The sequence below is a fragment of the Diadema setosum genome, chromosome 9, assembly GCF_964275005.1.
Source record: "Diadema setosum chromosome 9, eeDiaSeto1, whole genome shotgun sequence".
NCBI lineage: Eukaryota > Metazoa > Echinodermata > Echinoidea > Diadematoida > Diadematidae > Diadema > Diadema setosum.
Genome location: NC_092693.1, coordinates 33,201,871 through 33,227,269, shown reverse-complemented (window position 1 = coordinate 33,227,269; position 25,399 = coordinate 33,201,871). Strand labels below are relative to the sequence as shown.

Here is a 25,399-nt window from a genome sequence, read left to right as displayed (position 1 = left end):
CAGTCATCCTAGAGCGAGTGAGAGACCGGTGTATAGGTCAAGAAAAACCTGAACTGTAAAATAATCTAACCAAGGAGGTATTCGCAATACCTCTTTGATTTAGCGACCATCGGACCTGGTTATTGTTCCGAGTGTGCCCACATTTCCTCCGTAGAGGGGATGACGAGCGAAGCGTAGGTACATGTATTACGAGTGTCCGACGGTTCACTCGGCGTTGAGCTCTCGCCGTATAGATTGTTGAGATGGGAGCCCAGTTGCCAGCTTGCTGACTCCAAGACGACTTAATTTATACTGCAATAAAACATCTACAACTAGGACCGACTGATACTGAACACCTATTAGCTCAGGTGCTATCGATTCCCTACGTTCTGCATTCACCAAACTGCAATCATCATGGGAGTCACCAAGCGAAAGCGATTTGAAATGCTGGCCGATGTAATAGAGCCCGAGAGGGGCCCACCCGGAGGTGAACAGCAAATCTCGACACAGAGGCCGGTTTTGCCCGGGATGAACGGAGTGGAAAACCCGTTATCGTCCGGAGCATCAACGTCGGCTTCGTCCACGACGTCATCGATGAATTCGTCGCTGTCATGTTTACAACGCCTATCGAGCGAAGTCCTGAATATCGATGCGTTGTCGGATGCGGAGTCAGAGTGGGAAGGAAATACAAGTAGCAGTGATGATATCGGTGATACCCCTGCATGCATCTCATCAGAGAGGAATGATTTCCCACCGCCACATTCTTGCCACATCGCCCCATCAGGTAAGGGAGACGTGGAAGAAGCAGCGTCGTACCACTACGCCGCCCTCACTCACACGACTTCCAGCCACCCATACTCCACCACATCCACCTCCTACTCATTAGGGGGTAAGTCTTCTTCTCCGGGCCCGGCAGAAAGACGTACGAACGTGCCGCTGAACTCCGCCAACACGACGTCTTCCGCCGGGACCACGAACGGCCGACGTGCCTCCCCGTCCTGCGCTCCCGCCGCCAAGTACCGCTGGAAGTGGACCCTACTGATCTGGTGTCACCTGAGCCAGATCCTGGCGGGAGGTCTGCTCAAGAGTCTGGCGGTCTTCTTGGACGACATCCTGCAGGAGTTTGATTCCAGCGTAGCATTCATGGGTTGGATGTTCTCCCTCGAAGCGTTCTTCTTCGGTGTCACATGTGAGTATGAACTGCGATAATTTTCCATTTACGTTGATATACCCCCAGCTTGTCCTGGCATATTCGTTAATACCCCCTTCACCTTCCTTCTCTTCCGAATTCACCTTCCTACTCTCACTATTATCATCTTCGTCATTTTTTTCTTGTTTTTCATTTACTTTATGTGCCTACATTTTTTACTCTTTATTTTCTCTACCCTTCGCCTCTTCTCGTCTCGTTAATTCTCATTCATGACCATTTTGAATCCCATCCTTAATCTTTTTGCGACATCCCATAAGGTTTTATTGATCACTGTGTTTGGATGTGAAATAATGATAATGATGATAATAAAGTCTTCTTTATCTATATAGCCCATTGAGTTTCGAGTGTTATCGCTGCTCTAGCAGAAGGCTCTTTCTTTATCAGCGTGAGCAGCACCCTGAAAGCATTGCCAGGTACCCTTTTATGTACTTGGGTCAAGAACAACGTGATGCGTAAATCCATGGGGCTAGCTCCATGGTAACACATCTTTTCAAATGACGTGGGCACTTAATGAGATTCGAACTCAGGACCTCCAATGGAAGTCAAGAGTCTCAAGAGCTATCCACTATGCCGCAGTGCCCCAACGTGCCTTTCGGGATATTTGTCATTATAGAGTATGAATCAAGCCATGGTGTCATACTATTTATAACCTGTAGTCAATTACATGTAGCTCCCTGAGCATCATCATCTGGGCCTACTTCAACTCTGTCTCAATAGCGCGCTCAGGATCAATAAACGTGGCACCAATTGCGAGGGTCCATTTACCAACCCATCAAGCAATTCTTGTAATTAAAGAACTCAAAGATCAAGTTGATTAGTCCGAGACAGATGAATGACCTGCGATTCAATTTAAGATTCTCACGGACTCGAACAAAAAAAAAAATAAGTTGCTTCCGAGTGTCAGTGTAATAATATGACGACGCTGTTCTCTCGTTACTGTATCTAGGAGTGTTTTATGAAGTGCAGTGGTCAGAACAATGATTACTAGCAGACATCCTAATTACTTCCAAACGGACATCATCAAAATTGGCCTATAAAGTCTGTTGAGAGTTTCCGTGGTAAATGAAGTGGAAACCATTTCATATTTAAGTCTACTGCGCTGCAAAGTTCAAGTAGGTAGTCAACTCAAAGGAAGAATCTGCCATTTGTTCGTAAAATCGTCACCGGGAGCGTGTCGATATTGACCGATTCGCTGGAACTCTTTCAATACGAGATGCAGTCGTAGTGTCGTGCACCACAACCTCAACAACTCATCTTACGAACAATTCTTTGTCTTGAGCAGATTTTAGTAGCGAAATGACATGCGTGACTGATAATGTATTCTTTCTCGATTGTTGATATCATTTTATAACAAATTTCGTTTCAACCTATGTATACATGCATGCCCTAAGTTCGTTGATTACCTTGAAGTTTCATCTTGAAGTTAACTGTTGTGTACTCAATAACATTTGCAATGTTCATATTGATATATTATGTTATTTTTCTGTGGAAGAGGAAAGAGAAAAGAAAATGAATTAAATTGCATCGAAATGAATTTGAAATAGTAATTGCCGGAGCTAAACGCATCTACGAAAATTTGAAACAATCGCGTGAGAAAGAGAGAGAAGAGAACAGCAACGACAAGTTTTCGCTTCCCACCTCACCTTCAGACAAACCTAGGTTAAGGTCAAACTAGACAATCGCTTTTCTTATGCTGATAAGATAAATGACATAGATATACCAGGCTATACCGCATGGGTTTGACACATTTTCCATTGAATCTTTGTCCTCAATTCAGTGACACGGTTTGTTAATTTGAATTTGTTATGAGGAAACAACACAATCTGGCTGTACATATATATTGGGATATGTACCATTATATACGGTAGCGTTTGTGAGCTGTACTAACGAATGGCAAAAAAAAAAATGTCCGTCTGTAATGAAGATCTCCACTGCTGACGGAAATCAAGAGTTGTAATCGGATCTTACCTGATAGGCCTATAGTGTTGGTAATATCGCGGAAGAGGGAGAGGGGGAGGGATTGTTGGAGATGTAAAAGTGAAATCGCAGTTATATTTGAAGGTTGGGGATGAAATGCGATTAGGATTCTTTGTTTTATACTTGTGTATAGATCGCATCGTACCAGTTGTGTAGGGTCTGATGATTTTGTTTTAATATTGTCATTATATCTATCATTATATACAACTCTCTGTGCAGTTAGACAAAACTGCATGATATAATAATATACATAATAAGCATAAGAACAAAGGCAATCCAAGTAAACGAAATTTCTATTAAGTTTGGACATGAAACAATGATGCTAATTGTGAAGTTTCACGTTTCTACTGAACGGTGATATTTGTAACATTTGAACTTCTTTTATATTCAACTATGACATTGGTGATACCATATATAGTGCAGTTTTCTCGGTGATCCGCGCAGATAATGAGAAGACTCTTTATGCAATATGAAAGAACATACAAGTCCAAAAGAAATTCAAAGTTTATTTGATGAAAATATTCTTTGAAATGGCTGAGATATCCAGGATATCGAAAAAAATAAAGCGATCCTATTATGACTACTTTATTCGACTTTTTTTTTCTGGATATCTCAGCCATTTGAAAATCGATATCATCCTTTTCAAATCAATGAAGTAGATCGATTGGATGCTGCTGATGTCACTGCCTCTTGAAATTATATGAAATTCTGTTAAAGGTTTGCTTTATGTCGAGATGATTTTGAGTTGAAATGTCTTTGAAAGGTTTTGAAATGAAAACATACATACAAAAGAGATCACACCGTGAAGAGAATGCATTCAAAAATATATAATCAATGTAAACGAAATTGGAAACCCAGTGGAAAAAATACGAAGATAGATTAAAAAAAAAGTGAGAGACGGTAATAAATTACATTGTTAAACAAGAAAATTCAATACGATCAGTTCGAATGATTCGCAAAGGGATTTTTCGACATAGCTCTTGAGAATGCACCAACTTAAGTTATTCATCTAGTTTCTGTAGTTAATGCATTCGATAATTTTGATGCTGAATATGATAAAGTGATATTTTCCAGATTATGATACATTGGCCAATGTAGATTAAGCGTATTATTTCCATATCATTTTCATTCATGTCAAATTCATAAATGATGAAGAAACTTACACCATTCTTTTTGATAACACTGCTCCCTTTGTATGTTTATAAGTCAAATGTGCACAAATTTCACACACACTTATACCTACGACGGAAAAAAAAATATGAATGTGGCACATAAAGGGTTACCTTAATTTTTAATATGAATTGTACTGTTGTTCCTAGACATTACAATCACGTGGGAATCACGTTTCTATAAGGTGATGAGAATTAGCAGTCACCTTTATTTCACTCCCATGAATGTCAAATCTATCGTTCGATAGACATGACAGAAGTCAAACATACCTCGCTATGTATATTTGAGAACTTAAATACAAAGCGCAAAGTTCAGGAGCAACGAACAGTCGATCATTGTCGGTTTTTATCTGTTTTTTTTTTCTGTTGCCACTGATAAAGGAGGAAAAGTACACTGTGAATCGCGATGTCATTGAGTAGATGAAGATGTGACATACATTATCAAGGGAAGTAGATCGTCGCAAACGTGGCATCAGCTCGGCTATCAGAGCATTGAAAGATTATTGGTACTCGGGGGTATTTCAATATTAGTTCACTTCGAATGAGCAACCTCGGTTGTTGTTGTTTTTTTTTTCTTTGTATACTGGTGTCGGAGATCTTATCCTGCTTAACCTAAATAAGCCTACTTAGACGAGAGTTAGTGGAAAATAGGTAGGCCCTATTCTTTGTCGTCGTGTCGTTTTTTGCTCGTCTTTTTTCCCCATTTATCTATACCAATAAAATGATACTCATTTGGCAGGTTGGATGAAAAATACCAATATGGTAAAAATGACAGCAGTCAAAAATGTTAGATATTGTTGCTTTGTTCAACATATAGTTTCTTGTTGAAGGGGTTGATATTTCTTAGCATTACTCCAGTGCGGAAATGTGATTTCCGTTTTGTTAATAATTTTGTAGAAAATACGGGTGCACGTCACGAGACCGACACCCACGAGTCATACAGCCCACAAGTTATACAGCTCACAAGTCATACAGCCCACGAGTCATACAGCTCACAAGTCATACAGCCCACCAGTTATACAGCCCACGAGTTCGACACTGAGTGAATAAAGCCCACGAGTTCGACATCAAGTAAAATAAGCCCAGGAGTTATAGGGCTCACGAGACCGACACTACGCACAAAAGGCTCACGAGACCGACAGTAAGCAAACAAAGCCCACGAGACCGACACTACACTTGAAAGGTCCACGAGACCGACGCTACGCATACAAGGCTCACGAGACCGACATTACGCAAAAGAGGTTCACGAGACCGACACTAAGCAAAGAAGGCCCACGAGACCGACAGGATGAACAGCGCCACCTATAGACCAATAAATTGTATAGGGTGTCCTGATACTTAGCATAGGAAGATATGAGAGATGGAAAAGAAGAGTTGCCATCTCCGGCAGGGTGTAACCCCATCAGTTGCCCCCCCCCCCCCCCCTGAAATGATCAGGATCTTTAATTGTGTTTGCATGGGTGTGTGTTTGTGAAACAAAATGAACAAAGTACAGTAAAAGTGTGTAACAGATCTTTCTACAATAAACCTGTAAGGGTGTTGATTTAGTATCAATAAAAAATAAAAATAACGTAATCGTCTATTAAGGTAGCGTAAGGGATTCGGAAAAAAATTAGATGCATCCATGAAAACAGCTATTGTATTTCACGAAAAATGTACTGTTTAGAGGAGAATAACAGAAGCCACAAATTGAGGTGAATCCCTGCGATATAAAACGTTTTAATCAGTAGCATTACATTACAGTTACAGAGAAAATTACAAATAGATCTTACTGCAAAACTTCCATGCAGGAGGGTAGAAAATCTAATATAGAATAAGTAACTAGTGAATAGGGAAAGAGAAGAGGTAAAAATTATATCCTGTCCATCTTCTAGCTAAAAACTGGGAAAGCCTATTAAAATAGCACGATGGCATTATCAAAACTTTAAAATTAATCCGTACATCGTTGTTGCCCTCTTTTTAATTCATTTGTGGGGGGGGGGGGTGTCTTTTTTTGGGGGGGGGGATGAAGAATACTAATTCTTCTATTTTTTTTTTTGGGGGGGGGAGGCATGAAGAATACAATTCTATTTTTCTACTTGATAACAATGTCGCTCCCACACTTGCCCCCCCCCCCCCCACCAGAAGTATGTAGAAATACATGTTTGATGTCGTTCATTAAAATTTACAAATTACAACCGCCAGTATCTTATTTTTCCGTTCATGGAACACCCTGTACAGGTAATTGACATGTAGATGGCGCTGTTTATCCTGTCGGTCTCGTGGGCCTTCTTTGCCTTCGGTCGGTCTCGTGAGCTTTCTTTGCTTAGTGTCGGTCTCGTGAGCCTTTTTAGCTTAGTGTCGGTCTCGTGGGCCTTTTCTGCCTACTGTCGGTCTCGTGGGCTTTCTTTGCTTAGTGTCGGTCTCATGAGCCTTTATTGCTTAGTGTCGGTCTCGTGGGCTATGTTTGCTTAGTGTCGGTCTCATGAGCCTTTTGTGCGTAGTGTCGAACTCATGGGCTGTATGACTCCTGAGCCGTATAACTCGTGGGCTGTATGACTCATGGACCTAATATTGATGTCGGTCTCGTGGACCGTATGACTCGTGGGTGTCGGTCTCGTGGGATGCCCCCGAAAATACACATGATAAAGGGCAATTCCACGATAAAGTGGACATGACCATCAAATTTTCAAAATAGTCAAATCTAATTCATTTTGGTATCAAATGAAAGCTTAAGGACTGAATTTTTCACATTTGACCATCTTGTTAAAAAATTACATCATTAACTAAATATGTGCATAAAATCAGCATAATTGAATTTGACATAATTATCTGAAAAATATAATAAAGTTGAATGAATGTAGCATGAGAAAATGAAAAAGGAGGTAAAAACTTTGCCTTTATTTTCAGAGTTTAAGGGTTGAACATCAGTACCAAATCATCAAAGTGCAAGATTTTCTATGTGTTAAGCTTCAGCGAACATCGCAAATACGATCATCAATAATGTCACGGTGTTACGGTAAAAACTGATGTTTTTAGTATTGTTTGAAAATTACAAACACAAAAGGGTTTATTTTGATAGCCTAAATCATGACCACATGTAGCTACCATATACAAGTACTAAAATGATGGTAACTTATTTTGTTAATTAATTAAAGCTTATTAAAATGTGTCACGGTGTTACAGTAACTGTAACACTGTGACTATAACACCGTGACTTGCATTGCAATAACACAGGACACATACCGGATTACACATGATAATTAACTGTTGAAGTGACCATCTGATTTCTCTGTCACATTTACTCAAAAGATAGAGGTTTTTCAGGATTGTTCATAACAGATGGGTCAAGCTATATCCACAAAGATTATCCCTTGTACTTGTTGCCAGCATCATGCAATTTTAACCCTTTCTGTGCCAAAAATCGAGAACTGTGTTTACAATGCAGTGGGGTTTGATATGCCAATCAACATTCAGAGCACATGGTGGGTTAAAATGGAAGCAGTCCACTCACAGTGTGCCACCTACCAGATTCATAACTATCCAGAGCAAACATTTCTGAAGGTTTTGAACTTTTAATTATGGTAAAGGCAACAGTTTCAGTTGAGTTGATACCCTTTGTTTAATATTTTTTTTTTATCATAATTGACCATTTTATCACATGGTTTGACTCTTCGTTTGTAGACTCAAATGTGTTCCTAACATGATAAACAATCTGAAATCTTGCTGCAGCTTCCCTGGTATCCTAAAGAATTACTTAGGGCATACTGAAGCTAGATTGATGAGTCCACCAAAAGTTAATCTCACTGGAATACTTCTTTCCTGTGCATGGTGCTGTGCACAATCTTACAATTTTCACCATTAAAAGAACCACACTCACTAGGATTTATGTATGAATGAGAATTTGCATTGTAATCATTTTTATGTACATGTTCATTTTCCAGTACATCATTGAAAAAGAAGAATAATTATGGTACATTTTGTACCACACAAATTGCTTGAATGATTCTTTTTATTGCTACTGAAATTGCTAAGTGGGTTCACCTGGCTTTGTGACCAAAGGTATTAAAATCAAAGTTTCAAATTTGTATGTCATCTTTAAATATACAAATTGGACTTTTAAAGAGTAGTTGTAAACCCTAAAAGTTCACTCAGAAATATTTAACAAGCTTTCAATGATGATAGAGTGAATTATGTCTCAAAACATAAAGTATATTTTACTGAAAGATACGTGTACAAACACGTAAATATGTATACGTGTACAAACGTATAGGACATGTCACGGCGTTACAGTGCAAAGTTTTTCTTTACTTTGTTGTTTTTGTTAATCTGTTATGATTTCAAGAATTTTCTGTTTTATCTGGAAGTGTTATACTGTGATGTCAAACATTCATCATGAATCATCATTTCATTCTACCTAATGGAGAAACACTATGAGCTGAAAGTAAGACAACAGGATTCTCCATAGGTTTTCTACACACATTTCAGAGGTCACGGTGTTACAGTCACGGTGTTACGGTGCACTTATTTAAAATCTATGTCATAGTTTTCCTGTTAATTGATAAAATTTTACTTCATTATTATCATTGAGTCTCTAGTACATCCAATGAACACATCCACTTATCAAAATGTTCATTAACTTCACAGAGTTTTGTCAGTAAACAAAGTGCACAAAAACCCATGTCCATTTTGCGTCACGGTGTTACAGTAGTAATTAGTCGTGCATAACTCATTTACCACAGCAGTTTTTCTTCCTTTCTTTTGTTTTCAAAATTGCTTATGACGATATGCATAGATACACAATAAAAAATTTTTCTCAAGTGTTACATTTTGATTATTACTTACATTTGATCAGTGAAATTATACTCAAAAGTGTCACGGTGTTATCGTGGAATTGCCCTAAATCTAATCTAGTCTGACATTACATGAGTCCTTTTGCTCTGTCTCTCTCTCGATCTATTTAAAAAGTCCAAATGTAAAAACAGATAATGGTATCCATTTCTATCAATTTGAGATATTGTAAATGTAATCTGCTGAAAAACAGGAGGATTATAATTAAAATATGTGTAGTAAATTTAATGATATCTTCGAAAATATTTCAGTTATATGTAAGGACTGATGTATCATTTGAAAGATTTTATTTTTCTCGATTCGATTGATATCTTACTTTGAAAATGGTGTTTATCCTTTTTTTCATTCAATTCTCTTCATATATTTATTTATCATTCGATTATATATATATATATATATATATATATATATATATATATATATGTATATATATATATATATATATATATATATTCACATATTTCTCTCTTTCTTTCATTGTGGAGATCTTGGTGCGTAAATGATTAATTGTTTCAATGGGGTTTATTCAATAGTTGTTTCAGAAAACATTGCATTGTATCTGTTACGCTCTGGTTATCTGAACTCACACCAAATCTAGTTATACCTGTATATCAATTCAAAGAAAAAGGAATATAATGGAAATGCTACTTTTTTATACACAAGCATTGTTACGTCAGGGGTGTGAGGTGCAATTACGAAACAAGAACGCACGAACTTGTTGATGGCTGCCATGCTTCAGACAGGTCCGTCACAAACCGCACAGGACCAACCTACTTATGCCATGTATTATATACCGTCCTGCAGGAAGGGAAAAACGGCCTTCCGATCCCTCCTGTCAATCCCATTGTTTCTGATTCCTCCTGTCCTTCCCATTGCTACCAAACGTTCCTATTTAGAATCATGAGTATGCCACATGTGCGTTTTGCATTAAGAGGTACTAGGTGTTACAAAAATAATTTCCCACTTTCGATCCTTAATACTTGTAGTTCAAAAATTATATTACATCAGATAACACTGTCATTGATATGAGCAATAGCTGAATAGTGTACAATTTTGTTGGAGATGATTTAAAAACGAAAGTATAAATCAGTTTTATTAAATTCAAGATTTATTTTTAAGTTAGGTTTCAGATAGAATGACCTCGTATGACCATCACCCTTTTTCTGTGTTCTTTTCAATGTCCCATTCCCCCTCATAAACTATTTCAAATTAATTTTGGATTGAAGATTCATACCACGTTCGAGTGCATACTTCCATGAATGGCAATTAAAATCAAATGCACCAACTGATGAGCATTTCATTACCAGCAATTAAAGAAAGTTATTAGATTCAGAGGTTGCACAATGCAGACTGAGAACAGTGATGTCTGACACACTCAAATGGTATAATCGTGTGCTAACTACCTGAGATGCTAATTGCAAATTGTCTTTGAATTCCGTTGTTAGAGAAGGACGTTTTATAGATTTCTTCGCATTAATATCAACTTGCAAACGATGATTATAATTCTCATGACACTGCAACCGGTAACAATGTTAGTACTGCTGAATTATACTGGCATTAAAGGGATGGTATAGTGTTGTTTGAGGTGACCATTCAGCTTTTAACTTTGTGCGAAATACCTGGAAACCACTTTATGATATTTAAAAAAAACAACATACAATCCCAAGAGGAATTCAAAGTTTACTTGGTGAAAATTGATTTTGTTAATGGCCGAGATATCCAAAAATAAGGTAAAACACGGCGATCGTAATAAAAGGTGGGTCCCACCATTTGTTATGATTGTTTTAATCTGGATATCTCAGCCATTTCAAAAGTAATTTTCATCAAATAAAATTTGAATTCCTCTTAGAATTGTTATTCTCTTTAACATTTTATAGGAGGTTTTATTTTATAAGAGTATATCGACGCTATAAACTGTTCGTCATTGGAACGTCGTTTTTCTAGAGACATATTTTGTGGATGAGCTTATAAAATCTGATGAGGCGTAGGCATTGTTTTGAAAAAAAAAGAAGAGCAAAATAAAAAGAAAAACTTCAGCTTGAAATCTCATCTGTATGTTCATTTCAATGCTTTCATTTTATAAACTAACTTTATTTCCATCTATATTTTCACCCTCGAATGTTTTGTTTACAGGGATTGCTCTTCACCCAAATTTTCGTCAACCCCTTTATCCATCAGGAGAAGAGTGAACAGGTGTTTTTGTAACGATCCAAAAAGTGGATTATTTCCCCATGTCCTCATGGCAAATCATGTGCGATTCCCACTTGTGTCTGTTCTGGGAGAGAGATATCCGGGACCGTCCATTGTGTTCTGTTGGTCTAATTTGTTCGATCCTTTGTTGTGTTTCTTATGTTCTTGATACCTGGGGATTAAAAACTATGTCTTCATACATGATGTTATCAAGTGCCCTTATTATGATAGGACAATAGTAGGCCTATTCACTTAAAGCCTCTATAGTCAGTTTGCTGAGTTTGGGCTGAACATCTGTGTCATTCACGGTCTGGTCACCGGCTGTCTTCTGTTGGTGTTATGGTGCACCCCTCCATTACGTAATGTTTGTCTGCCTGTTGTTCGTTTGTTTGCTTCTATTTTTGTCATTTGTGGTGTTCAGTCAATACGTCGCGAGGTCAGTTCTTATTTTGGGAAAAGAGAATAGAGCAAGTGACCCAGATGCTATTACTATCATTTCCCATCAAAATGTTTTCACATTTGCATATAAAACATCATACATTTTTGATGTCAGTATAACTTCAGTGAGGAAAATAATCTTTTTTAGATCGTTTTATAAAAAAATGGTTTACTGTTACTGTTCCCGGTTCTCATGATGAATTATGAGGTCGTTTTTTATGTTTATAACAATGACATTTTTATGTCAGGAAAACTCAACTGAGGAAAATAATCGTTTTTTAGATCGCTATGTCAAATGATTTACTGTTTACTGTTTCCAGATCTCATGATGACTTTATATAGGGGTCGAAGAAAATTAGATTCAGTGCAATTCCCATCAACGAAACATTCGAAAATGAAAATAGTTTATAGATGAAAGCATTGAAAGGAACATTCCGATGAGATTTCACAAGAAGTGTACCCACAACGGGGAGGCTACATATATTTGGAGTTTTTTAAAGTTTTGTTTTGTTTTGTTTTGTTTTGTTTTGTTTTTTAAACAGACATACCGCTGACAGTCAAAACTTTCATATTGGTTTGCATATGAAACGACATATATCCGTTTATTATGCCAATATAATTCAGCGGCAACAGCATATTGTTCCTCTTCGAAAGTATTTAGTTCAAATCCGGTTCTGTTGTTGTATATATGGGACTTGAGAAGTTACAGTTTCTTCTGGGAAGTTGTTCCAGTGGGGGATTGCGTCTGGGAAGAATGAGTTTCCTAGGTGGCTTGTGGATATTACAGCGTCATACCATGGAGCTATGTACTACACACGCCATGGTCACACTGTTCATCATGGGAACATACTTCGTAGTCTATAGTTACTTTTTTGGAGCATGGAGATACAAAAATTCTTTGTACCTCCATGTTTGGAGACATGGATCTATAGTTCCATGGTCTATAAGTTCAGTTCTCCATGGGTGAGGTTATAAATGCTGATGAGGTGTTGTTTCGAAAAAAAAAAAAGAGCAAAATATGAAAACTTCAAATGTTTGCAGTTGCCCCGATGTGTGTGCTCTTCTTGCGAAATCCCGTCTGTAAGTTCATTTCAGTGCTTTCAGTTCTAAACTACATGTAGATTTATCTGCATCAATATTTTCACTCTCGAATGTTTTGATGACGGAAGTTGCTCTTTACCCAAATTTCCGTCAACCCCGTAATCCGTCAGAAGAGTGAACTGGTTTTACACTTTTATAACTGTCTAAAAGCGGATTATTTTCCCGTGTCCTCACGGCAAATCATCCGTGATTACATTTTGTGTTTGTTCTGGTTTAGAAATATCTGGGGTCAGCCTTTGTGTTTTATTCGTCTAATTTGTGCGACCTTTTGTTGTTTTCACACACTCTCTCTTCTACTCACAAACAGGCATTTCTAACCTGTGGATTAAACATTGTGTCTTTAATTACATGATGTAATGGTGCCCTTGTTATGATATGCTAGTATTCCCTTGCAACAGCATTGTTCCCTTTCGAATGTATTTAGTTCAAATTCGGGTTTTTGTTTTATTTGTTCGTTTGTTTTTCTGTTTTTTTGGGTTTTTTTTAAGTTACTCCGTATGTTATCATCTAGCATCATCCATTCCCATCCCTCTGCACATCAGTTATTTCTGGCTGTTGTATGGTATATAGTTAAGTATGCACTATCAACAATGTGTGCTAATTGAATGCTGAAGACTTGCATTGCAGGGGAGAGAGTTTTTTTTTTTTTTTTTTTTTTTTAAGTGATGACATCATCATTATTATAAAATTTATGCTCTTCCAAAAGGCGTGCTTCCGGTGACGCGTGAAACTGTTGAGGTCCCAAAACTTTCCGATTTCATGTCAGACGTATTCCTCAAAGCATGTGTGAATGAGCTCGCGCATTCATGAAGTTGATTTAAGTTGCATTATTATGGTGTGGAATTTACACGTCAAGGCTACTGAAGCCTTTGTGTACCAATGAGTAAAATGTGCGAAAATTTCACGCACACCTATGGACAGGCATAATGTGGGAGGCAGAGGGTTAAACTCCTATACGGTCCATTCTCTGTGAAAGACAAACAAAAACCTAGTAAGTAGAACAAGGAAAAGAAAAACTGTCAAAACGTATTGTGTGGAGTCCACTAAGCCTTGATTGGTGAGGAAGCCGTTTGATAGATGCATTGTTCTTGGTCGGGATTCCTTCCCCTTTAATAGTAAATAATAGCGCGCGCACTTATCAGTCTTGTATAATAAATTACGTAAGCCAATAAATTAGGTCACGGGGATTAAAGAATCAAGTGACGTTTCTTTTTCGAGGAGGACACTCGCTCCTCGTTCAAGTTGATATGAATACAAACAAGTCTAACAGGTCAGAGGTCATTGATTTCCACAAATGAATTTGAAAAAACCGAATACTTTCGTCATGGTTTGACGATTGACGCGGCGCATGATAACAATCAATTTCGACAGAACGATTTGCGATTATTGATTTCTCAGTTCTCGTATATTCATACACAAGACAAACACAATTGAAAACAGGGACAGATTCTAAAAAGTATTCTTTGCTGACTTTTGATAGCGCTGTGATCTGCTGTGTTGGGGGTGGTGGGAGGAACACAACTCAGAATGCTTTGTGACGAACAGATCCTTCGACCCAGTGCGATCATGCGACGCACCTTGTTTTGTCGCGTTCAGCTGTAGTGATATGCAAGTCGGTTGCATGCACGCGTGAATTGTTGTGACTGAATTAGTCTGGCTTCTTTCCTGTGCAACAGAGAATCCATGGATGCCAGCATTCGAATACAACATAATCACCTTCATCTCTCCTATTTCCAGTACAGGTACTAAAGCAAAGACAGATCTATGGTTTTGCTATGCGCTGTTCAAAGAGCGTTTCCTGAACTTCACACACATCACTGTACAAATTAAAGAGCTTTTCAGCTCACTGCTGATTCCTACAGTTGACTACAATGATCCCAATTACGCTGCCAGCCGCTCTCTTTCCGCAGAAACCTCGCCCTCATTATCAATATCATTATCAGTCTTGAAGAATCTGCCATTAACCGCACTACGACAGCACGAACAATGGTATAAAACAAAAATGAGTACAATTATGCTTGTCCCGTACCAAATGTCCTTACGTGTACATAACACTGGATGAAAATCACGAGGACCTATCCATTGGCCAGAACTTTTAGATTTGTTTTTGTGTTTGTTTTTCCAGTTTTGATCAGTGCGACACCTATTGTGATGTTAATAGATGTTGCGTGTTTACCCTTGAAATTTGTTCCATGCCGAGTTCCATAATGACTTATGGACGAAGAAAGAGGTGTAAGAGAAACACGTTATAGGACATCATTTCGTTACGCCGTTCCACGTTGTCGATATACTGTATAACGTTATTTAACCCCGCTCTGACCTAAAGATGGGCGAGTAAAAAAAAAAAAACCACAATGCAAAACGAAAAAAAAAAAAAAAAAAACATAACTGCGAGAGAACCTGATGGTAATAATACATTTCTAACTGGCTTCAATGAATGGTTCACTATTGGACCAAAAATAGAAAAGCGATAATTCGTTCTGACTGGAAAAGAAGGTAAGGTATGGAACTTTACTATGAACCTCGTGTCTGCATGAGATATCACCCCGCTTGAACATTGAATACAGTGATATGTCCGAAATCACTTCATTGTGGAATCATGCAAAAACTTATTCTTCCCGAATGCTCATTGGCGTTTGTCCCATTTCAAAAGCACATCCGATGATTTAGCTTGTTGTCAGTTTTGAGTGGAGAGTTCCTCATGTATTTCATATTTTGAATGAAAATACTCATTTCTTGGACTCGTTATCGACATGTATTGATAGTACCAATACTAGCCAGTGTCATCTTACGTAGGTTTAAGTCAAGTGCTCTTTCAGAGGGATGCTAGAAAACATGAAAATGTGCTGACTTTTCTTTTTTTTTCTGTACTTATTCGTCCTACTGTGACGTAACAAATTATAGTCTTGTTATCCACCGATGATGGCAACACACGGAATTGACCGAAGTTTGTAATTATAAACGGATTGTCCAATTTTCAACAAACTTCAATTATTTGTAATATTTCTGCATCAACTAACCCCGCATAAGTATTTCAGCATATTCTCCTTCAAAGGCGCCGATGTACACCGCCTAGTATCTGAATAATGTGGGTGCTCCACTTCTTGCGGCGAGATTTTCTGCTAGTCCTCGCAGCTACCAGTTCTCGCCTCCGAGGGTCTGTGAAAGAAGACTAATCGTTACCGCGGTCACGTGTACTGTCAGCTGTCTTTTGCCAGCCTGCGCGAATACTCGTAGATTGGAGTAAAATGCCTTTCCCCGCGGCCGATTGTATGTATGCGCTTTGTCCTTGATTTGGTCTGTTTTATTTTGTTTTCGTTTTCTTTTTCTCTGATTCTGACGATTGCCTGGTCCTTGTTTGAACCGAAACTACAAAGATAACGATTGGTAGTCGCTCTCGACCCACTTCGTAAGAACGAAAAAAAAAAAGACTGAAAGGACGAAGAAGAAGAAGAAGAAGAAGAAGAAGAAGAAGAAGAAGAAGGAGGAGGAGGAAAAGAAGAATAGAAAGAAGAGTGACAGCGAGAACATAATAACTACAGGAAAAAAATTAAGAAAAATTAGCAGTTGTGACTAAAGGGGAGAGAAAAAAAAATGTGTCGTAGACTGAAAATGTAACCGCCGTAACGAACCTTCTTCCGCTCGATTATATAGACTGAGCGGGGGAAATGCCTACTGAAAAAGAAACAAAAAACAAAACAGAACAAAACAAAAACCCTTGCACGCACGATCAAAAACCAGCGATCCAGCCTTTTTGGTTTCTATACAGACGAGGGTATGACTAATGAGAGTGTGTAGTACTACAACTTGGTAGTAGTTCCATGTCCGTACCAAGAAGGTATTATAATTGATAATACAATGTTTGTTTGTATGTTTGTTTGTTTGTTTGTTTGTTTGTTTGTTTGTTCATTTTCCATTTGTGAAGATGGCTGGATAGCCCATATTCAGCTATGTTAAGCTGGTCTTCCATGGGGTCCAGTTGGATGTGAGGTGGGAACACTTCACCGGGTTAAACACCCTGCTCTTTGCGATGAATGAATGAAGCGGGTTCTTTTACGTGCATGAGTTGTTACTCTCTCATACACGGGACCTGCATTTTATGTCCTATCGGCGGGACAGAGTGTTTCGCCTCTTGCTAGAGGGGACGGCATGCTTACACACAACATTGCTCAGTCCAGACTCGGGTTCGAACCCGGGCCGCGTGATCGTGAGGCAGACGCGCTACCGACTGAGCTAACTCACCGCCAGTTCGTCCAGTTTGTTGCAATGTGGAGCCTCCAAGTTCTGATCCTAAAACTGTGGTTTCTTTACATCTTTCTCTTCTTCTTCTCGGGTTTACTCTTCTGTCTGACAGTGTCAGTCATTCTACAGTAAAATTGACGAAGGTGCATATCGTTGTATAATTACTTTTATGACTTTCATCATTATTGTCATGATTATGATGATGACGTTGATGACTGTCATTAATATCATTATCATTAATATTATTAGTAGTAGTAATAGTAGTAGTAGTAGTAGTAGTAGTAGTAGTAGGTAGTAGTAGTAGTAGTAGTAGTAGTAGTGATAGTAGTAGTAGTGGTATTATCATTATTATTTTTATTATCATCATCATCATCATTACTATTACTGTTGTTGTTGTTGCTTTTGTCGTCGTCGTCGTCGTCCCCATCGACGTCTCTTTCGTAGAGCACTGTGGAATCCCGACACTTCCCAACCTATCATCAGTCCGTCAATGCGCCCATGGCCAGTCGAACTGAACGTATTTAACAATGAAGGGAGATCGAAGGGAAAGGGGAAAAAAAATCAAGATTTGATGTAAGAATAAAATCGGAAGGAGACGAAGAAAAGGAGAAAATAATACCAAAAAGACAGAAGAAAGACATTTGCCATGATTTCTTAGCTGCCCATCAAGACTGCGTGGGCAATTTGTACCCAAACTTTTGATGACGAGACCAGATAAAGACTTTTTTTTTTTTTAACTTGTCTTAACCTGAGACGGCGTGATAACATCGCCTTTAACTACTGTCTGCCCCTCAAATGACCCCTATACCCAATCCCCGAGGCCCAACGAAAGGCTCACCTTCCTTTATCGTATTACACAAAAAGTCAACTACAGTAGGACCTCAATTATGATAATGGCCACGTCGGGACTGGCCGGCGTCCGGATAATCGATTTGGCCAGGATAAGAGGTATGCTGACATGCAACAATCATGCTAGGGGTATACACATGTGTATCAGTCACTATATATGCCTACTATTGTAATTATCTGCACTGCATTGCCATGTTTCATAGGTTCTAATATTTGAGTATACATTTGTCATGTATTTTATTTCTTTATTGATATTAACCAACAATGAGCTCGATATTGCGACTCGTCGAATACTGCCGCTGCATTGTACCGAAACTACTCCGTGCCATCAGTGACAAGCGCGGCTCCAGATCGTCTGCTGCGATGTTTTGAATATGTCCCGTCGGCGCCGCGTCCAGTCGTGTAATCGCACGATAATGGTTGAACGTGTGTTTGTTCATAGAAAGACTTGGCACTGAAAATAGATGGAAACATTAAAATAATGTCAGCCAGCCGATGTTCGGATAACAGAGAATCCGAATAATCGAGGTCGTACTGTACTGGATTTGAGGGGAGATGTGTGTCACTCATTATCGTGTCAGCGAGGAGGTGTCCTTGGTCTCAGACTTCCGACAAAGAGACCCGCGGGTTCACCCAATCTAACGAGACTGTCACGTGTACTACCATGCTGTCCCTCTACAGACAGGTAACAGAGCACTGACTAGTCTCCCGTCCTCGAGCTACATAACCTGTCGGGATAGGAAATGAGACGAATGTTTTCTGTGCTAACAAGAGGCACGGCCTTTGCACACGTTATCAACCATCTTGTGCGGAGCTAAAGAGCAAGGTGTTTAGTAACTCCATGATGCAAACACTCCCAGTGCACTGGACGGGGACGCGGCGCGACAGCTGCCAGAGTGCGAGCCCTCGATGGAGCGACTCACACACGCACCTGAAAACGTGCGCCCTGTATACTCTAGTACTTGAACTCTGTTTTTGGCCCAGCAGATGTTAGTAAAATCATGGACCGTAGGTCCATGGTAAAATGGTATGAAGCAGCGTAGCAGCAGGGTGTCCTGATAGCAGGAATGGGAAGTGGGGTGCTTTGTAGGCTGCAGCCCTGCCCCGCACCGTGGGCTAACAGATTAGAACAAAAAAGGACAAGATCAAGATTTTTGATGGCTTAGCCCCGAGATTCTTACCACCGGGAGTGTTGGGGTAGGGGTGGGGGGGGGGGTGGGGTGGGGAGAGAATTAACCCTTCACCAAACCAACTTGAGCACTACCCCCTCCCTACACGCATATCCCCCAAAAGTAACACACACAAAAAAAAAACAAGCAAACAAACAGGACGGTATCAACCAGACACTTGGTACTAAATGAATGAATGAATGAATGAATGAATGAATGAATGAATGAGAGGAATAAACGGGAGGGGATTAAAAAAAATGGCATCAATTACTGACTCATTGATGTTAATTTCCATGATTAACCTGCAGGTCCATTTGCATCCCTGGCCACGAAGAAGCTGGGTCCCCGCTGTGTGATGATGGCCGGAGGGGTCGTTAACTCCGTGGGAATAATCGTAGCGTTCCTAGCAACCAACGTCGTCATGGTTGGGGCCGGCATTTCCGTTATAGCAGGTATCACGATAAATCGTCCTCCCTATTCAATTTGGGACCTGTTTCATAAAGAGTTGCGATTGATCTATAATGTTCAATTTATTGAGCGTGACTTGTTGAAACGAGTGTGAGTTCATATTACTGAGCGTAAGTCCTGTTTCATGAAGACACGTTTGATTTCAAAAAAAAAAAAATCATCTTTCAATAGATTGAGCTTTACTTGCGATCAATCGCAATGTTGTTTATAAACGCAATTTGCGATTGATTGCAACTTTATACGCTCAATCTTTATGAAACAGGCCCCTGTGATGTGTTTCTTGTCAGTAAGAGAATTCAATACCCACGGCCGTATTTTCTCACACTGTACATTACAAAATATTACATGTAAAATATGTTTGTTTGTAGGATAGGGGTAATTACTGTTGACTAGAACACGAATGTGATACATTGTAACAAAGCGCATGTTTGTTTTGTTTTTTTTAAACAATGAGACGTCTGAAATGTCCCCTTTATCAAATAAGGAAGTTCAAAGTTTATCCACAGTGATTCTGGTGATCCTGAGGTTAGAACGCGCCTATTGCGATGTCGTCGTTTGTATTAAATTGACTTCCTGTCATCTGTATTTGAAATAATCTATGTGATAATATGGGAAATGAAATTTTGTCTTGAATTGAGTTAAAACTTCGCCTAGTTTTATTTCTATTTTGAAACGCCAAAGCAAGTAATACTCAGCAACTTTTTTTGCCTGATGGTTTTCGTACCATTGATTTGTTCGCGCCCATGTGCACACAATTGTTGTTACATAGCCTGTTTCTGTGCAATATGATAAGGTGGATATGAAATTACGCACAATATGCTGAGATAAATAATAAGCTGAGGTAAAATGCATTCTAATGCACAAATCAATAGCACGAAAACCATCCGTCAAAAAGTTGCCGAGTGTTACTTGCTTTGGCGTTTCAATAGAAATAAAACTAGGCGAGATAAGACAATTGTAAGTCATTATCATATTTCGTGGTATATCTGACACTTCGTGACAATGCATTACCTTCCTCCTGTTAAAGAGGGGAGGACACCACAAACCATGATAAAGAACGAATGAACAGAAAAACAAACAAAGAAACTAACACACAAACAAATAACACTTCTATCTAGTCTGCAAGACTTAGTGAGCACTCAATGCAGAGAAATTGGTAAATCATTAATTTTGTCTAGATCAACCAGCGTTCCAGGGGTAGATGACGCAAATGAATGATATAGATAACGGCTCTGCCTAATAGCCACTTCTAACGCCACCTGGATGTACTCAGTACATCCCCACGTGAACCTAAGTATTGCTCCTATTTTGCAATTTTCAGTTCTTGTCACTGTCACGTAGATAGAATTCTTGTGTTTGCCGTAGCTATTCGCGTTGAAATCTTATTTCACATTCGCCCGGTGCGCTTGAGTGTTTATGGCCAATCGCTTGACGTTTTGTTTCTTGAGATGTGATAACAGCTGTTCATTTTTTCTTGGACAAAGATTATTTCTGCCCTCATGGTGTAGTGAGGTTATAGTTGTATTGCTGACTAACTGAATGGATATGGAATATAATTATATATATATATATATATACTTAATTTTTTTAAGAGCACTATTTCATAGTTATATCTTACAAACTATAGATTATCCACTGTTTCGAGGAACTTGTTGAATTATGAAATCCTCGCGTTGCGGGAAATATTCCTATTCGTGCCAAATTGGAATCCATAATTGCAACTATAGCCTCCTAGTACATGGTACATTTTTGTGCTATTTAATCACAATTGGTCACTAATGCTTTTGTTGTTGTTGTTGTTGGTGGTGGTGGTGTTGTTGGGTTTGTGTGTGTGTGTGTGTGTGTGTGCGTGTTTTGATGTTGTGGCCTCGCCTTTTTTTTTCTCTGTGGAATATTGTTCTATTCTTTTCTGTTGAGTATGTACGACAAAAAAGTATTTCAATTTTGTTCCATAATTTGGACTCATCCAACACCAGAGGAAAAGTATCTTGCCACTTAGCGATACGGGCTGTATTCGAAAAGTAATAATTATGTTATGATTTGTGTACAAATCAAATTATGAATTTCTCCCATGTGACATTGAAGCGCCCTTTGTATTACGGCTGATATATCATGTAGAACATCGGCAAGCCATAATATAACTAACTTTTTTTTCACTTCAATGAATGCCAATCGAATGAATTTTTACTTGAATAAATTCAAATTGAATGGATTCTTTGAAGTGATGCCCGTATGCAGCTTTAACAGTTTTAGTAATTTACAGCTGAAGCTGAAACGGTAACAACACCCACATTTGCTGAGACAGAAACACTACAACTGACAAAGACTAACTGACGTTTTCTTCTGTCAGTAAATTCGCCTGTCTCTAAATCGTGTTGATCATCCTTTCAACCTCACTTCATTTGTTTAATTACATATCCACATTGTAGAAGTCACCGCACTGACTCACGCGTTTGATTTCGAAATTTGTTTGTTTTGTGAGAAACAGTACAGAATTGTACTTCTATGATCATCGTAACTTAAATGCATCATTCAATGTTATCGCTGCTAATTCTTGGTTCCAGGTATAGGATCTTCCCTCATTTACGTGGCTGCGCTTGTCACTGTTCGACGCCACTTCTCCACGCATTACGCGCTAGCCAATGGGATAACGCTATCTGGAGTGTCTGTGGCCGTATTCATCTTTCCACCAATCATACGCGTCCTTATAAATCACTTTGGATGGCGGGGAGCCCTGTTCATTATATCAGCAATCTCACTCAACGCCGTCGTGACGGGGGCTCTCATGAGAGGCGGGAGCAAGCCGCGAAACACGACGAAGCCGGTGAACCTCGAAGATGCAAAGCCGCAACTTCCCGCGAATTTTTCCGCCCCTATGTCGTCGAAGCAGCTGAGTTCATGTCCAGACGAGAAAGCAAAAACTGATTGCCATTCTTGCAAAGAACATTGTTTGTCTACAAAATTCGAGTGTTCATCTTCCAGGAGAGATCCGAGCTGCAATGACTCTAAGTGCACCGAAGAATATGCTTTTCCTTGCGATTCTCGAAACGGCGGCAAAATGCCGCTTCAGAGCGTATACACCAACGGCACTATCGTCGTCAAACCCCTTCAGAGTACCCTCGTTGTTAGTGGTGGGATGCCGCGTCGGCTGAGTATCAGGGAAAATTATGCCATGCACCTGACCGAGAACGTCACCCACGGTCTCCTCTGCGTGGTCGTCATGTTGTGGTCTGCCTCAAACACCGCGGTGATGAAGTACCTGGTCGCCGCCGGCGTCGAGCGGGGTATGTCGTCCATCCAGGGCGCGGTGCTACTGTCGTCAACGGGCGTCGCTTCCTGCGCCACCCTCTTCGGCCACGGCATATTCATCTCGCGGGGCTGGATGACGCCGCTGACGCTCTACCTGGTCATGTTCGTCGTCATGGCCGTCGCCGAGTTCAGTCTGGCGCTCTTCCAACGCTACATCACGGGCATCGTGTCGGCGGCTGTCTTCGGGTTGGGCACAGGTGCAATCACATCCCTCAACTTGGTAGTGCAGCGCTCTCTAGATGGGCGTGCCGGTGTCCAGGCGACCGGCTGGCTTATCTTCGTTGAGGGCGTGGCTGGTGCTCTTGGGGGTTACTGCATGGGTAGGCATCTCCGTCTGACCCCTCTAACCTACTTAATAACTCAAAACAATCGTTACTCATAATAATCAGGTATGAGAAGAGAGAGCAACACCATTGATCATAATTTACAAATCATAGGTTAATTTACTTATTTTGCAAAATCAAATTGTTCTGAGTGTAAGTAATGCTAAAATCTCCAAACAGGCATGATAATTGATCTTTGGTGATTATATCACAGGTTTATGAGTTCTTTGCAAAGACAAGAATGCCCTTGTATTACGGGTTATTTATTCAGGCGATTCACACTAATGTATTATCTAATTCCTTCCGCTCACTTCACACTATTAATGCAACGGCTGTATCAATTTAAGTGAAGTGGATTAAAAATTTGTCAGAATTTGATTATGCTTGCCACAGACTCGGAAAAGAAATACATGTACTAGTCGTTTATTTTCCATGTCACTTTCGAAGAAAAAGTTTAGGATATCATGTGGTTGAGTTGAGTTTATATCATGTTCCGAACTAGTCCCGTCCATGATCAGTCTAATTTGTGAATTTATCGTCCCTCGTTATTTTGTTCTCAGGGGCTATACGCGACGTCTCCGGAAGTTACAAGATGTCTTTCACGGCCTGTGGGGTCCTGACGTCAGCAGCGGCTTGTCTGGTCATCCTGATCGCCGTCATCCGGCGAATGATTGGCGTCCGTCAGAGAAGGAGCCCCTGTCAATCTGCAAGCATTTGACGGGGCCAAGACAGTCATGCAAACACGCGCAAGGAACGAACGTAGTAGATCTCCAGAAGTAGTTCTTACAACCCTTTGTATTCAATGAACGAGGCAGGCTACTACCTTAAAACTGAATTTAAAAAGAGGTTCACAGAAAAAGGCATGCATTTTGTTATCATTTTCACTGCAGCAGCTCTCCTGAGCTCGATTTGTTACAGTTTAACATAACGTTTGAAATTATTCTCTCAAAATATAGATTAATAAAAAAAAGACTGTGAAAAAGAAAGCAGAAACCGTCATGACAGGAGTACCGTACATAAAATGCGTCTTTGTGACAAGGTCATTAGGGTGGAATATATAAAAGATCAATAAGATGCAGCCCAGCACCGCTTACGTCCTTCAGCTGAAACCAGATAACAGACGTTGAGGGCGTCCTGTAGCATACTAGTAAACGGTTGTATTGGACACTGTGACCCGGAAATACGTGCATACGACTGACTTTTAAACCGTTATGCTTTTGACACATTCTTGTAGCAAATACCGAAGACCGAACTGCACTAAAAAAGTTTAGTATTGATGTCATCTGAACGCATGCTAAAGACAATACGCTCAAAATCGGACAAGGTGTGCTGGAAATGCTGCACAAGAAAGTGGAATTTCATACCTGTGTACATTTTGGTCGTGCCTTTATTGTTGCATTTATAATCTTGAACAGTTTACTTCATCCATATTTATGCATGCATACAAGTACTGCTCATCATGCACATCACAGGTTATTACTTACGCAATAATTTGTGCTATATTCGGAGCTTACTTCAGTAATATCCAAATCAAATAACAGCTCATAACTTGTGGAATGATAGAGAACCCGTATATTGGTACTCACATAATGCAGCTTGCAAAATCTTACTTACCTAGTAGTTGTCATGTGGTGCGAAGGTAGATTCTAAGTGCAGTAGTTGGTGGTTTTATGTGTAGTATGGATTTCTTTTGTGTCAGAAAAAAAAAATGTCGCGTAGACTTGCGTAAAGGGGATTTGATTAAAAAAAAAACCAAACCAGCTATGTAGAGCCCCAAGGATCAAAATCAGAGCTTTAGTCTATATTACATATTACTATCCGTAGGGCTCAGGAACATACTTAACCGCAGAGATGCGACAGAGGAATCGGTTGTATTAATATCTCAGTACTTGCATACGAATATGACATATAAAAACTCTTAATATTGCAATCCATATTATCTGATATCACTTCAACTTGCAATACTGCTGTTAAGCACTGTATGAAGCAGGGTCGTGGAGGAACCGGCAGAGAAGTTTCAGGGATATCTTCAGGGAATAATGGTTGAAATCAATAGGAAGAATACAATTGTTTTTGTTGGTTTTTTTTTTTTTTTGCGTAGCTACGTCATCTCATTAAAGGGGAAATCCAGTCCAAATATAAGTA

At 39.5% G+C, this 25,399-nt stretch overlaps 1 protein-coding gene across 1 annotated transcript; it reads left to right on the top strand.

The window, feature by feature from the left end:
* Positions 1-393: 393 nt before the first annotated feature.
* LOC140233328 (monocarboxylate transporter 12-like) lies at positions 394-24,115 on the top strand. The gene is made up of 4 exons (XM_072313436.1): positions 394-1,168; positions 19,463-19,606; positions 22,187-23,251; positions 23,815-24,115. Exons 1-4 carry the CDS (start codon positions 394-396, stop codon positions 23,970-23,972), a joined length of 2,142 nt encoding a protein of 713 aa, XP_072169537.1. The 3' UTR covers positions 23,973-24,115.
* The last annotated feature ends 1,284 nt before the right edge of the window (positions 24,116-25,399 follow it).

Excerpts from the sequence above, each read along its gene's own strand:
- LOC140233328 (XM_072313436.1), top strand. The coding sequence starts at position 394 with ATGGGAGTCACCAAGCGAAAGCGATTTGAAATGCTGGCCGATGTAATA. Across the intron at positions 19,607-22,186 it reads CGGCATTTCCGTTATAGCAG|GTATAGGATCTTCCCTCATT; the intron begins GTATCACGATAA and ends TCTTGGTTCCAG. Across the intron at positions 23,252-23,814 it reads TCTTGGGGGTTACTGCATGG|GGGCTATACGCGACGTCTCC; the intron begins GTAGGCATCTCC and ends TTTTGTTCTCAG.